The sequence below is a fragment of the Puma concolor genome, chromosome E2 (assembly GCF_028749965.1).
Source record: "Puma concolor isolate L17-30 chromosome E2, mPumCon1.1.hap2, whole genome shotgun sequence".
In the NCBI taxonomy this organism is placed as follows: Eukaryota; Metazoa; Chordata; class Mammalia; order Carnivora; family Felidae; genus Puma; species Puma concolor.
Window position 1 is genome coordinate 47,168,341 of NC_141681.1, and position 14,802 is coordinate 47,183,142.

At 56.6% G+C, this 14,802-nt stretch overlaps 1 protein-coding gene across 4 annotated transcripts in view; it reads left to right on the forward strand.

The window, feature by feature from the left end:
• Positions 1–12,232, forward strand: part of SIPA1L3 (signal induced proliferation associated 1 like 3) — a 238,994-nt gene extending 226,762 nt beyond the window's left edge. For 3 of the 4 annotated variants that reach the window (XM_086689628.1, XM_086689627.1, XM_086689629.1), the window contains 5 exons: positions 375–624; positions 2,918–3,061; positions 7,043–7,178; positions 8,858–8,939; positions 10,168–12,232. In XM_086689628.1, coding sequence (XP_086545754.1) covers positions 375–624; positions 2,918–3,061; positions 7,043–7,178; positions 8,858–8,939; positions 10,168–10,311 — 756 coding nt within the window. In that variant the 3' untranslated portion in view covers positions 10,312–12,232. The remainder of the gene's footprint in view (positions 1–374; positions 625–2,917; positions 3,062–7,042; positions 7,179–8,857; positions 8,940–10,167) is intronic. The other variant, XM_086689631.1, reaches the window with a different exon arrangement.
• Positions 12,233–14,802: the final 2,570 nt, after the last annotated feature.

The following is a 14,802-nucleotide window of genomic DNA, read 5'->3' on the forward strand; positions in this document are numbered from 1 at the left end:
CTCCCTTAGCCACTGCTTCCCTTCACTCTTGTCCCCGCCTACTCCTGGTTGGCTGTGCTCTCCTGTGGGCCCAAGCTGGCCCCAGTCTCTCCGGGGTGCTGTCCCCAGCGGTCCCCACCGATGACTGGCATTGCCTTCCCTGACCTTACCTGGAATGGGAGAGTGGCATTGGCCTCTTGAGGGCCACAGCCAAGTGGGGCGTGACTGGGGGAGGAGCTATCCCCAGGGGAAACTTGGGATTCTTTGAGCAGAAAGGGGCAAAAGCAGATGCTGGGTGGGTCAGAAACACAGCCATCCAAGACGGGAAGGTGCCCGAGGACAGTGACCGTGAGCCAGGCCACGACCGCGGCCCATGACCCACCCTGTCTTGACAGCAGTCCCCACAGAAGAGCCTGCAGCGGACGCTGTCAGATGAGAGTCTGTGCAGCGGGCGGCGGGAACCCAGCTTCGCCAACGCTGCCAGCCTGGAGCCGGGCCTGCCCAGCGATGTGCTCTTCAGCAGCACCTGCGCCTTCCCCTCCAGCACGCTGCCCGCCCGCCGCCAGCACCAGCACCCCCACCCCCCTGGCGGCGGCAGCCCCAGCACCGTCCCTGCGACCGGCAATGGCTTCCCAGAGAAGAAATGTGAGCCCGGGCCCCTGGGGCTGGCGGGGGAGTCTCCCTGGCGATGGGAAGCGGCGGGGGTGGGGGGGACAGTCAGCACTGGAGATCCTCAGTGTTGGTGTCAGCCATGGTAGGGAGGCGGGGTGCATAGGAGTTTCAGTCGGGTACTGATGGTGGGGCACAGGGTGTCCCACAGAACAGGGGATTGTCGGCCAGGCACCTGGGGGGTCACCTAGAAGTCTGGAGTGCCCCAAAATTGGAGTCATCTGAGGACAGAGAGAGGGTGTCAGCACCCCCTGCTGCAGCCTGGAGGGCCGTGAGGATCAGGCCTTACAGTTGCTGCGCCCCCAGATCCTGTCCCAGCACCAAGCAGATGGCTTCGCGAGTGTTTATTTACTTACCTGATTCCCCCCAAGTCTGCCAGCTCTTGGAGGGAGGGGGTGTAGGGATATGACTCATCCATCCTTTGACTCATCCAGCGACTGCTTACTGAGCATCCCCCACGAGGGGGGCCCCCATCAGAACCGGTGCACCATTTCGGGCTGGCCCTGCCTTTGGTCCACCCTGCAATCCCTCATTCACAACCCCAAACACTCTACAACTGAGAGGTCATGCAGAAGTTTGGGCCAAGCTCACTGAGCAGCAAAACCCAACCCAGACGGACATGAGGCTATGTATTTATTGTTCTTCTTTACCCCATCTGGTGTGAGTGACCGTGAACTTCACTGCAGAACACTGTTGTGTTGGATACGGGGTGCTGCCCAGCCCTTCTGGGTGTGGTATGTTATAGCACCTGCACAGCTTTCTCCGATTCAAACAGATCTTGACTTCGGAGATGTGTCCCCAGGGATTTTGGCTGAGGGCTGTGTCCTGTATTATTGGGATGGAGCCTCCCAAAGCCTCCTCTCACTCAGTCCCCATCTCAGCTCGAGGCGAATCTACCCCTCACTGCATTAAAGTGAGACTCAGATTAATACGTGGAAAACCCTTAGCACAATCCCTGATATGCAGGAAAAGCAGTAGCTATTTATTATTTTGTTAGCATTCTACCGTCTGGAGCAAGCACTTTAATCCATCGCGAGTCAGGCTTGTACCTCCGGACTGCAGAGCAGGGCTAGAACGGAGTATTAACAGGGACCTTCTAAACCCCAAACCCTCATGAGGTTGGGCTTAGAGCAGGGTCAGTGTCAGGCCACGCAGTCCAAAGGCAAGTGCCACTACCAGACAGTGTGAATGCGGGCGAGACGTCTCGCTCTGAGCACAACGCAGGGTCGTAACAGCACCTCCCTCCTGGCCAGTTGGAGGTGAGGCTGGGAGATGATCCCCATGACACAACCCGGCATGGTGCTCAGCAGGAGGACATGTGGTCAGTCAGGCCTGGCCTTTCCTGCCTGAGTCACCTCCTGACCTCTCAGTGCCTCACGGCAGTCCTCTGTCCCCTCCCCTTTGGCAGCTGTGAGGCATCAGCAGGCCGAGGCCCGGGGCCTACAGCTGGCACGTGGGACTCAGCCGATGGCTGCGGCAAATGCGGCCGCTGGTGCTGTCACTCCCAGGGGCCTCTTTCTCTGCCTGGCCTGTCACACGAGGACCCAGCAGCTCTCCCCACGGTGACCCTGCCATAACCAGACACTGTCCACGCACTAACGACCTGGATTTATGTCTGCGGGCTGGCACTGCGTCCTCCGCTCCACACCTCCAGAAGCAGACTTCTGGCCTGTCCCCTGCCGTCCCATCTCAGGGCCAGCTTCCGAATCCTGAAGCTCCCCCTGCACCCTGGCTCACGCTCACATCCCCTCTTCAGGAAGTACTTTTGCAAGTACAAAATAGATCCAGGGGCTGCCGCTTGTTCCCCTGCCCCCACAGCCTCACCTGGTCCTGCCCGCTCTCCTCTCCCTCCTGGACCACGGCAGCCTCCTCACTGTCTCCCCGCTCCCCGCCCCCACACGGCCCGTCTTCTACACACAGCCAGAGAGAGCCCGTGAACACCTCTGTCGGGTCACGTCCCTCCCTGCGCAGAGCCACCTGAGTGGCTCCGTGTCACTCAGAGCAAAAGACAAAGTCCTGACCCACGAGGCCCCACAGTCCAGCCCACCACCTCTGATTTCGCCTCCTGCTACTCTGTTCCTCTCTCTCTGTCCCCACCCTCGTAAACACCTGATACTCCCACCCCTTTGCCTGCTGGCATGTGTCATCTTCTAATAATTGTATTCATCGTTTGTGCTGTAACAATTCTGTAACGTTACACACTACAGAAAGTTTGTTTCCTTCACGTTGTCATTCTCCCCCATCTCCCGTCTCCACTCTTCCTACCCAGCCACCATCTCAGCCTCGGAGCTCTCGCTGGCCGATGGGCGGGACCGGCCACTGCGGCGCCTTGACCCCGGGATGATGCCCCTGCCTGACACGGCCTCTGGCCTTGAGTGGTCCAGCCTGGTAAATGCAGCCAAGGCATACGAAGGTAGGCGCCTTCTGCCCAACCTGTCCCGGTCCCTACCGACCCCCTGCTGTGTTCTAGAAGGATCAGTGGAGGGCCTTGGGGCTTTGAAGTGGGACACGCTCAGGATCCAGAATTAGGGGGAGCAGGGTTCTCATCCTGCCCTGTCACTTATTCACTGTGCAGTCCCGGGCAAGTGTCTTTGTCTCTCTGATCCAGTTACCTCATCTACGAAGCAGGAATGTGACCTGTGCCCACTGCCCAGGGCTACGGTGAAGATTACAGGAAACTGTGTGTAAAATATGTCAGGCACAGAACAAGCCCTCAAAAGACAGTGCCTTATGTTATATCACCGGGCAGACTTACAATAACCCAAATTGCATTTAGATTTGCTTTGGCTGCAGATGGCAGAAAACCCAAGTTAACAATGACTTAAATAGGCAAGGTTTTTATGCAGGTTAAAAGTCCTGAGGTGGGTGGTGTGGGCCTGGTGTGGCACTTCCACAAATTCATTAGGGTGCAGGCTCCTCAAACCCTCTGCTCTGCCATCTCCAGGGAGCCTTACCCTCATGGTCCAAAATGGCTGCCAGAGCTCTGGCCATCATGTCCAGCTCCAGCCAGCAGGGGAGAGACACATCCCCTCCATTTAGGGACATGTCTCTAAGCCTGACGCTCCCCCTGCACTTACTTCCCAATGGCCAGAGTATCACACACAGCCCCACCTAATAGCTTCAGGGCAGGCTGGGAAATGAGGCCTTATGCCTAACTAAAATTTGGGATTCGTTATTATGGAAAAAGGGAAAACAGGTGACAAGGGACAGCTAACAATCTCTGCCATTTCTTTCCCACGTGACTTGGGCGAGCAGCTTTATCTTTCTAAGAGTCAACTGTAAAATGGGGCTTCTGGTGATCCCTAACACACACAAACATGTTCTTCTGGCTCATTTTTTTCAGTATTTTTCAGACTATAGCTTTGCTGTCCTTCCTCCAGGAGGCTCTCCCTGATATCCCTTAGTCTGGATTAGGCACCTGCTCTGGGCTCCCACAGCCCTGACCCCTCTGCCTGTGCCTCCTCCCTCCCGGCCCTGACCTCAGGGCCTCCGCTGTCTAATGAAGGGTCTGTGTCCGCACTGGACTCTGAGGGCAGGACCTGGGGCCAGCTTGGTCACTACTGGCTTCCCAGCATGCGTCTGGCTCAGCGCAGGATGCCTTAAACCAGACCCATATGGTACATGACCTTCATATTTCCATGTTTGGGCTAGTCCACATCTGGCAGGTGGCCCTGGAGGAAGGTTCCCTCCTACCGTGCAGTCTCTCCCAGTCACTGGGGGAAGGCAGTCAGGCCTCTGGTTATGGGTAAGGTGGCACAGGAGAGCAGTCAGGGAAGACCAGGCCAGGCCTCTGAATCACCGGGAGGGGAGTGGCTGCCAGCAGGGGCCCAGTGCTGCAGGCAAATTTGACCCTTCAGAGGCCTGACGCTCTCAGTGGGGGAGAGGGTTGCTCCGTGTGGCGTTTCCAGGAGGAGGTGACCGCGGGCCACCATGACGACGTTACAGAGCGTCTCTAGCGAGCCAGCACTTTATCAGAGACATCACTTCTATTCTCTAGTGTGAGGGATGTGTTAGGATTCCCGGTTACAGATGAGGAAACTGAGGCTCAGCCACCAGAGTCACCTACCTGGCCAAGGGCACACAGGGCAAGGATTTAAGCCCGGACCTGAACGTTTTCCAGAAAGATGGGCACGGTTTCCTTTATAGAAAAGAAACTGAGATGGCTCTTACACTTTTAAAAATACACTCAAGCTCTCTCCTAATAAAATAGATGCAAGTCACAACTCACTGAGCTACGCGTCCTCACCAGTCAGAACTGCAGAGATGGAGTTCGAGAGCACTGCTTGCGGGGGAGGGGAAAGGGGCCCCTCGCACGTGGCAGGTTCAGTGTAAGGTGGGTGCGAGCCCAGTACCTGCTGCCAGAGTGAAAATGCACGTGCTCTTTATCCCCACAAATCTCGGGGGTCTTGGCATGGGGAGGCCTTTCCTCTAAGTGTGACCCAGTTGACCATCGTCCCGTGGTGCCTCCAGCCTGGCACAGACTTCATGCTCACCCACTCTCTGAACAGCTGTGGTGGGAAAGCAGGGATAGTTTGGGGGACAAAAAGGGAACTGCATATATTATACTGGTTCATTTATTGATTCCACAAACCAGACGCTGCTGGCCCCAAAAGTTTCATGTGCCCCCCTGCCCCGCCACCACCGCCACAAGTCACGGGTAGTGTCGGGCTGAACATTACTTGGGTCCAGGACTTTGGGAGGGAGGGGCAGAGATGGGGCCCAGCAGAGGATGTGAAAAGTGAAGGCACGGTGGTCTCCTGAGGGAGGTAAGGGCAGGCGTGGTTTAAAGGCAACGCACAGCCCACTGCCTGGGTTTGAGCCCCAGCTTCGCTGCTGATTTGCATGGTGGCGACCGGTCTGCCTCTGCTGCCTCAGTCTCCTCATCTGTAAATAAAGTCAGATGATATTCCTACTGCAAAGTGGTTGTTAGCGTTAATGAATTTACGTAGGCTCACGGCACTTGTGTCATCATGGGGCGCCTGGGTGGCTCAAGTCAGTTAAGCGTCTAACTTCCGCTTAGGTCATGATCTCACAGTTCACGAGTTCAAGCCCCGCGTTGGGCTCTGTGCTGACAGCTCAGAGCCTGGAGCCTGCTTCGGAATCTGCATCTCCCTGTCTCTCTCTGCCCTTCCCCCATTCACGCTCTGTCTCTCTCTCTCAGAAATAAAACATTTAAAAAATTGTTTTAAAAAAAATGAGTGACACCATTTATAGCACCTGCATATTCCTGAGGGCATTTGGGTTTTCAACCCCAGACTCAGGGTCCAGGAAGAGAACCTAAGGGCCTTTATGAGCTGTCCTCTCTAAGTCTCCACAGGGGCCCCAGGGGGTCTCACAGCTGCCTGTGGGGGGAGGGGGGACCTCATTCCCTGGGTTTCCTGAGCAATGGGCTCTTTTTTTGATGGGGTGCAAGGGGAGTGTGGGCGCCATGTCCCGGGAGGGATGCAGGGAGAGGTGCCAGGGCCACCTCCTCTCCACCCCCGCCCCCCCCCCCCCACACCGGGTCCAGGCATCCTAGGGCCGGGATCACTGGTTCTGTGGGAAGCAGCTGAGAAGCTCCAAGCCTCTCCCTGGAGACCCAGATGCCAGCAGATGTCTGGAAGGCAGAGCTGTCCAGACACTGGTTCCCAGCTGTGGGCTTATGAGAGGGGCTGGGGCAGCCAAAGCCCCCTCCCCGGTGGCCACTCCATTTACCCCCAAGATCAAGCCCTGCATTGAGCTTTGAGCTGACAGCTTGGAGCCTGCTTGGGATTCTCTCTCTCCCTCTCTGCCTCTCTCCCACTCACTCCCACACTCTCTTTCTCTCTCTCTCAGATAAATAAACCTCAAAAAAATAAAAATGCAGGTGCTCAGGTTGGGACCTGGGAATCAGAGCTTTAACAGCCATGTGATTTCTTTTCTCTCCTCGGTACACATGGTATTCTGTCTTCTCTTTCTGCTTTTGAAATTTCACAGAGCTTCTCAAAACTACAGTGCAAATGAATCCCCGTGTACTTCTCACCCAACTTCAACCCCATCCTCTTTTGGCCACTTTTTTTCATACCGTTTGTTTGTTGATGAAACCAGGTCATTTATGCTGAATTTGGGTGGTTACTCTGTCACACTGCCATTTAACTTGTTTCTGTCCCTTGCATTTTGTATAAACTCGTCACTAGTCTACAGGCTTGCTCAGCATCAGGATGAGATTTTGTTGTTAGTGTCAATTTGCTTTGGTTTTTTTGGTTGGAGCCCATCCTAAGTGCGTGATCTAACAAAAGTGATCGGGAGTGTCGCGGAGGTCTGGGTGGGAGGTGTGCTGGGAAAGGTGGTTGGTCGGTGGGGCGGGGGAGCAGAGGGAGGAGGCACTGGAAGCCCTGCTGACTCCTCTCCCCTCTCCCCTGTCTCTGCCCGGCAGTGCAAAGAGCTGTCTCACTCTTCTCCCTCAACGACCCAGCTCTGAGCCCGGAGGTCCCACCTGCACACAGTCCCGTCCACAGCCACCTGAGCCTGGAGAGGGGGCCCCCAACCCCCAGGACCACCCCTACCATGAGGTGAGGTTTCCCTGGGAACACCTGGTGGCCCAGCAACTCGAATCCCTGAGGGTGGCTGGCCTGCCCCGTGAAGGAGGGGGACACCAGGCGGATGAGAGACAGCAGCTGCTTGCCCATCCCCCACGTCCCCTCGGCACAGCCAGGGGGGCGTCTCCCCTGAGGGACTTGGGAGTGACCCACACACCGGAACCCAGAGGTGACCTTGTCCGGGTTAGCCTGGTCCTCATGGGTGGAGACAACGCAGCGTCATCCATATGGTCAGTCGACCTCCAACTTTGAAAAACCTCTAAGTGGTGCCCCCCACCGCGTCCTCACCCGCCCCAGTCCCTTCCTCCCTGCCTTTGATCCCCCCATCTGCCCCTGGGTCTCCTCCGCACATTCCAGAATTCTTCGGATGGCCACCTGATAGTTACTGTTCGCCTCTCCCCTGGCACAGCCCGCTGGGCCAGCTGTGGAAGCGCTGACAGAGGCCCTACCCGCGTGAGGCTTCCCAGGGAGAGAAGAGGACATGGGTCATCGCACGTTTAGTGCAACAGACTTGACCGCACTAGGTTGGCAAAAAATACAAGGCAGGCTCACACCAGAGGTGCGCTGTACTTTATGGGCAAATTAAGTAATTTTCGAGGGAAATTTTGACTCTCCTGGGTTTTGGTGTTTTGTTTTTGTTTTTGACTCTTCTTCACACCCCTCTTTTCACTGGCTTTAGAACTCAACCTCCACCAGAGATGTGGCCCGACTGTAATCACGGGAACTCGGCACTTACAAATGTGCCAATACAGTGAGGGCAGGAACAGGCTTGGTGTGGAAAGGGCAGGACTGTGGGCTCTGGACGAGCTCCTGGATTCCCTCCGCCCCTGAGCTGACCCTCTCCCACCTGCCCTGCAGCTGCAGGCCCCCAGGAGCCAAGACTGTGGCGGAAAGAAAGGGCAGGAGGGCTCAGTGTCTCCCCTCTCGGCTGCGGCAGCACACCCTCCCCCGCCCCCCACAGTGCCTAGTGGAGCCCCCACAGGGAGGGGCTGCTCCTCTCCTCCTCAGGGGCTAGGCAGGCCAGGGCTGGGTTCCAGGGTGCAGGGTCCCCGCCTAAGCCACAGTCTCCCCCTCTGCCCAGTGGGTAATGACGAGGTGACCTCCCAGACTACACTGGGCGTGGAGCTCTGTTAGATCGAGACTGTGCACAGCGCAGGGCAGGCTCTCTGTCACGGGGGCGCCGTCATCGTCTTTGTCAGTGTCCTCCATTCCCGTCCCCGAGGGCAGGCCCCCATGTTCAGTGTCCCGTGGCAGACACCGTGCCCAGGTCTGCGAGGTGCTCAGCGGACGTGTCTGTGAGGCGGGTTCTGGTTTTGCTCTGTGTGAGGCGCTCACACCTAAAGCACACGCGTGGTTCAGGCCCCGCGGGGGAGGCACACGTCAGGGCGGGCGCATGCACAGCCTTCCACAGGCTGCCACAGCCCCCCGTCCACATCCACAGATGTACCGTCTTTGGGGAGAGCGCAGCAGGGAGGGGGGCTGGCTCCTTTCTGGCTTCCCCCAGAGCCTCCCTCCAGGCATCCCTCAGGACCCCAGCAAGGAAAGGACTCTCCAGAACTTCGGAGACAGGAGTGTCCTGTACCCCCTGTTCCTCCGGAACCCTCCCTGGGGGCCGGTGGGCCTTGGGTCTCACCCTGTCCCTGTCTTTCCAGCGAGGAGCCTCCCCTGGATCTGACAGGCAAGGTGTACCAGCTGGAGGTGATGCTGAAGCAGCTGCACACCGACCTCCAGAAGGTAAGGACGCCAGGCGGCCAGCCCTCGTGGCGCCCCCCCCCCCCTTTCCGCCCCCCAGACACTTGGGTGTGGGGCGTGGGCAGCGAGGCTGCGGCACCTGTCCCCACCCGACCCCTTCCACGCTGGGAGAGACCACCCAGCTTTGAGTGTCGTCCTAGGTAAGGAGTAGAAGGTGACCGTGCCAAAGGCTGGGAAACGCATGGAGGAAACCTGCCTACGGTCTCGGAGGAAGAACACATTGGCCCCAGCCTTTTTGGGGGGCAGCGGGATGATATTTATCAAACAGTGTAACTGTCTACCTTGTTGATCTAGCAGTTCCACTTGTGGGAGTTTGTCCAGCAGAATTTCAAGCACAGGTACACAGATCCATGAGCAAGGGTGCTCATTGCTGCTCTGTTTGCAACAAAAAAAATTGGAGCCGGTGCAGCTGTCCCTCCACGGGAGAATGGTTATATAAAGGACAGGACACCCATGCAGTGGAATATTCTGCAGCCAATTAAAATAATAGCAGGAATCTGTGTATTTACTCACATACAAAAGAAGTCCAGTAACTTAAGTAAAAACTGAGCAAGCTACAGAACTATTTCCTAAAACATTGTCATACTTAAAAAAAAAAAAAAAAATTAACATCCACAGGGCAGAGGGTTGTCTAGAAGGCAACGTTCCAAACTGTTCATCATACGTACCTCCAGGGTGTAGAAGAACGAGGAGAGAAATAAGGGCAGAGAACTTCCACTTGTTGCTTTATATACTTCTGGGCAAAAAAACAAAAAGGTGGCAGAGTATAATGTGGAAGCCTCAAGCACAGGAATCATAGGGGCCCAGGTTCAAATCCGACCCCACCATCTAATACTGCCTGAGCTTGGACAAGTCAGCGGCCTTCAGATGTGACATGTCCTGGAAGGGCGTCTCTGAAAGGCCAAGGGAGCCTGTACGGCGGGCAGCCTGCGCCCGCATCCCAAGCTCCCCACTTTCCGTTAGGAGAGGCTGGGTTTCCTCTCAGGAAACTGAGGCTAACAGTCCCCGAGTCCTTAGATGGCCATGAGGGTAAAACGGGGTGGTGGGTAACTACAGTGAGGTCTGTTGGAAGAGTTGAGGAAGTGGGTCCAGAGAGATGAGTCAGTCTGCCCACGGTTATGAAGCCGCTGAGAAGCAGAGCTGGGGCTTGAACGCCTGGCTCAGGAGGCCTCGTCTGTGCCCACCCGCTGATGCTGGCCCCACTCCACAGGAGAAGCAGGACAAGGCCGTGCTGCAGTCGGAGGTGGCCAGCTTACGCCAGAACAACCAGCGCCTGCAGGAGGAGTCACAGGCCGCCAGCGAGCAGCTGCGCAAGTTCGCGGAGATCTTCTGCAGGGAGAAGAAGGAGCTCTGAGGCGGCGAGCCGCCCCCACCCCTGCCCGGGCCAGCCACGGGCTCCCGCTCTCCTGTCTCCCTTGGCTCGCTCCCAGCTGCGGGTATGACCACGATAACCCAGCCAGGGCCCCACCGCCCTCCTCGTGGACACGGAAACCCTGGATGGCCGCAGGCCCCGCCCCGGGCTGTGAGCTGTGGTCTGCTCAAGGTCCTCCTGCCCCACAAGATGACATGGTCTCAGGCCTCCCTCTGAACTGCCCATCTCTGGTCCCTGGGGACTGGACCATGCCCACGCCGCGCCCAGGAGGCCCATCTAGCCTCTTCCTAGGACCAAGCCATCAGAAGCTGTAGGAAGGGGAGAGGGAGGGCAGGTGTGTGTCTCCAAACCCCGCAGCTCCAGGAGTCCACAAACCAGGTTTCTTCACCACGTGCAACAGAGTTTGGGCTTGTGGGGCCAAGCCCCCTGCATGAAAAACCAGTGTGAAACTGGCCCGTGCTTCCCCTCGGCCCCAGAGAGATGAAGGCCTGTGTGGAAACTGGCCAGGGGTCTCAGTCCCAGTGCACTAGCTCCAAATGGCACGGACAGTATCCCCTCCCAACCTCGCTCTTCCAAAAAGCAGCCAGGAGCACTTTGTTAAGAGTTTCACTTCTTTTCTTGGGACCCCGGATGGAGAGAGGACACCCCCAGCATCCACAGTCAACTTCTTTGAGGGGAAACTCTATTTGCACACTCGGGACTGTTTATACCGTCTTTTTTCTATCCGCCCCTCGACCGCCAAAGGCCACAGCGCCCGGGCCATGCCACCTTCCAGCTACTGCCCTGGCCCCAGGCAGCGAAACCCTGTCTCTCCTCCCCAGGCCCCGCCAGCTCCGACCACACAGCCACGGCCTCTTCCGGGCACCAGGAGGGGCTCCACGCAGCCCTCCGGTCAGGGCTGGAGAGAAAACAGCCTGCAACTCCTCTCTGGTTTTGTTTTCCCTTCGCAAGCGGACGCCCGGACACCCTCACTGTGCTCCCCGGGGAGTGCTTTGCTGTGTGAACCCCCCCCATGAGACGCTGGTTCTCTAAAGGCAATAAGGGGCAGCTTGCCAGGCAGCCGAGCCAGAGTGGTACTACGCTGTTCACCCAGGAAACAGAGTTTCTTTTTTTCCTTTAAAAACAAAAAAAAAATATATATATATATATATTTATTTTTTCATGTAGAGTTGCGCCAGAACAAGTCTGTATGGCCACAATCTGTGGATTCCCCCAACCTCAAGCTGAGGATCAAGGTGTGTCCCCCGTGGACTGGGACTCAGTGGGAGGACTCAGAGGGATAAAGTCAGGGTGGGCAGGTGGGTGGGCTTTCCCATTTTGGGAGGCCCCAGGCAGGGGGAGCTGGCCCGGCTCCGAGCAGCACCCTCTGGGCTGGAAGCCAGCAGCAGGTCATCCAGCCTTTGTCCAGAGACACCCCGCCCCCTGCTTTCTCTTTGGGGCCAGAAACCTCAGGGTAGGGGGCTCTGGGACTGCACAGGACACAGAGAGGTACCGGGCTGGACAGGGAGGTGCCACACTGGGCCGGCCGGCTGGGGCAAGAGAAAAGGGCGCTCCTGTCTCCCTGTGATCAACCTCTGACCCCAGCCACATCGCAGTCCCTCGAGAAGCCCTCAGTTCTGCCATCTCCTGTCCCTCACCTGTGGTGTGAGATGAGGGCTTCAAGGTGGGACCTGCTTGGTCCTCAGTCCTGGCCAACTACTGTGATATCTCTGCCCCTCTTCCCCACCCCTTTTTGGAAGGGTTCTCCAGGACCTCCCCACCGCCCTTTCCTCAGACCCTAACCTGGAGGCTGCCCCCCCCTCTTTTTTTTTTAAGTTCTCCTCATCTCTTCAGATCATTTGAATCATTTTGGGGACCTAATCATGTACATTGACAAGTGTAAATTATGATTTTTGGTTTTGTTTTCTGTTATTTTTTAAGGATCTCTGCAAAACAAATCTATTTAATTTGAGGTTAGTGTTCAATCTGAAGGCTTGAAGATAGCAGGGTTTTTTTTTTTCATATGCTGATTTCATTTGGATTTTTTATTCTTTATTGTCTTTTTTTTTTTTTTTTTTTCCTATCCCTGTCTTGAGATTTTTCTGGCATGTTTCTGGAGGTTTCAAAGGAAATAAATGTTTCATAGAAATGGCTTGTGTGTTCACTAGCTGGGCAGCTGCCTGGAGTCACTGATGGGAGGGTGTGGTCCAGCCTCCTCCCCCATCCCCCTGGTCCCAAACGCCATCTCTCTCCCTCTCTCTCTCTCTGTCTCTCTCTCCCTCTGTCTCTCCCTTTGTCTCTCTGTCTCTGTCTCTCTCACACAAACACACAGGCGTGCGCGTGCACACACACACACACTTTCCTAAGAACCAGCCTTGAAACCCAAATGACAGGAATCCAACACTGAGAATGTAAAAAGTCCTTAAGTTAAAAAGGGAGCTTCTTACTGAAGAAGTCATATACTGGAGGCCAGAAAGCCAGACCTAGCCCACGGAGTTGCGCTGGTTTTAGATTTAGTGGTCAAACTTTTAAAAATCTGGAGGTCGGCCATAAAGCCGGATTTCCAGCTTGGTAAATCTGCCCTTTGAAAGCGAACTCAGAAAGAACCAAGGGGCCCCTGTCTCCTTTGGCTGCGGTCTCCCCAGGCCACACCCTCCTGGTGCTGGCTTATTTGCATGTCCCCGCCCCCATCGGTGGGAGTAGGCCTCCTGCCAGTCAACTGGTTGGTGGTTTCCGGTGCAAATCAGCCCCTGCTTCCAGGCCAAGGGGAGCACAGTGAGGTGGGGGTGTCCCATGACCTCACCCCTGGGTCAGGCCTCCCTCTAGGGGCTCTCCTAGCTGGGGAGAGGCCTTAAACTTCTGGTCTGGATCTGCATCTGCCCTGGTGAACTTGCGGTTTGACCTGGGGATCAGGGTCCAACCTGATTCTCAGAATTTTCTGAATCTCAGAATTCCACGTGAAAATCCAAGGTCTGGACTCTTGTGGGAAGTCCGGATCTGAGAAGCGGCCCAGCCTCTCGACAGGGCTGGCCAGGTGGCTAGATCTTCCTGACCCACCCCACCTACTTACCTGTCATGGAGTGTTCCATCTCTGAGCTAAAACCTGATGCTCCTCTGACTCAGCCTCTCCCCTCCCCCCCCCAAAAAAATATCTTTTTCCAAAACGGGTGTATATCCTTTTTCCAGAGGAGGTGGACCAGCTATTTCCACATCTAAAAATTCTAGAGTGTTCCAGACACTCTCCCAGTCTCCGCCCTTCTTGAGGCCCCATCGCCTCCCCATTCGGCCCTCCCCCAACCGGCATGGGAACCATGGAACAAGCTGTTCTCACATTCTCTCCTGGAGCCTGTGACACACACCAACGTCCAACGCCCCGCAACTCGCACCCACACTGTGCCCTGCTGGTCCCTTCCCCATCTTGATCTTGCCCCAGTTTCCAACTTCCTCGGCCATCCCACGAGTGCCCTCTTGCACCCTCCCCCCCCATCTCTCTCCCTCCCCTCACCCCTGGCTCTCTTCCCCAACCAACCTCTGAATCCTTTATACCCTTGGCTCTCTCCACGTTTCTCTATTGTCCCCCCAAATTCTTTGTCCTCCTCTCCCACGAAGTCTCATCTCTGTGTCATTGTCCTGAGACTTGGCCTGTCCCTGGATCCTGACTGTATCTCTCTAACCCCAAATGTGCCTCCCTCTCATTCTTTGGCCTCTCTCCTGATTTATGTTCCCTGGTTTTCTACCTCCCCTCATCGAATCTCTCCCGCTTCCCTAAATCACCGGCTCCTTCCTCCTTCTGTCTCTCCCTGATGTCTCCCTCTCCCACTGAATCTCCATCTCTCTTCTGTTCTCCCCCCTCCCATCACTCCTGTGGCTCACTCATCTACCTCTCTCTCCAGATCTATTTCTTCCCTCTCCTGCTCTTTTTCTGATTCTCTATAAATGTGTGGCTCTGTGTCTCTCTCCTGATCTTTCAGTGTCCTGGTTCTCTCCTCATCCCACCTCGCCCAAATCTGCCTCCCGCCCAACCTCGTGTGCATGTCATTCTCTCCTTGGTCCTTTCCCCTCCGCTCTTTGCCCCACATCCGCATGGGGGACCCCAGGTGAGGCGCTCTGGGGACCCAGAGGAGGTGCTCTGGGCACCCCCACCGCCTACCATAGCCCGGGAGGGGCGGCCTCTTCATCTTTCCATCCCTTCCCCCAGGCCCCAGCTCCCGCCTCCCCCCTCACTGCTGCTCACTGCAGCTGCAGCAGTCCGTTGCCAGGGCAACCACAGCTGGCTGGGCGGGAGCCCCCTCCACCCCATCCCCCCTCTCCTTTCCCGGCGAGGCTGGGAGGAGCTGGGACAAAGCCAGAGAAAGGCGGGGTGCAGGGGGGAGATGGAGGGAGATGGAGGTCGGGCCGGCTCCAGCTGTTAACCTTGGTCAAGTCTCCCCCTAGGAGGCCCCCATCTCCCCTTCTTGGTGGTGCCCCAGTCCAGCGTGGAGAACGAGGCAGTCG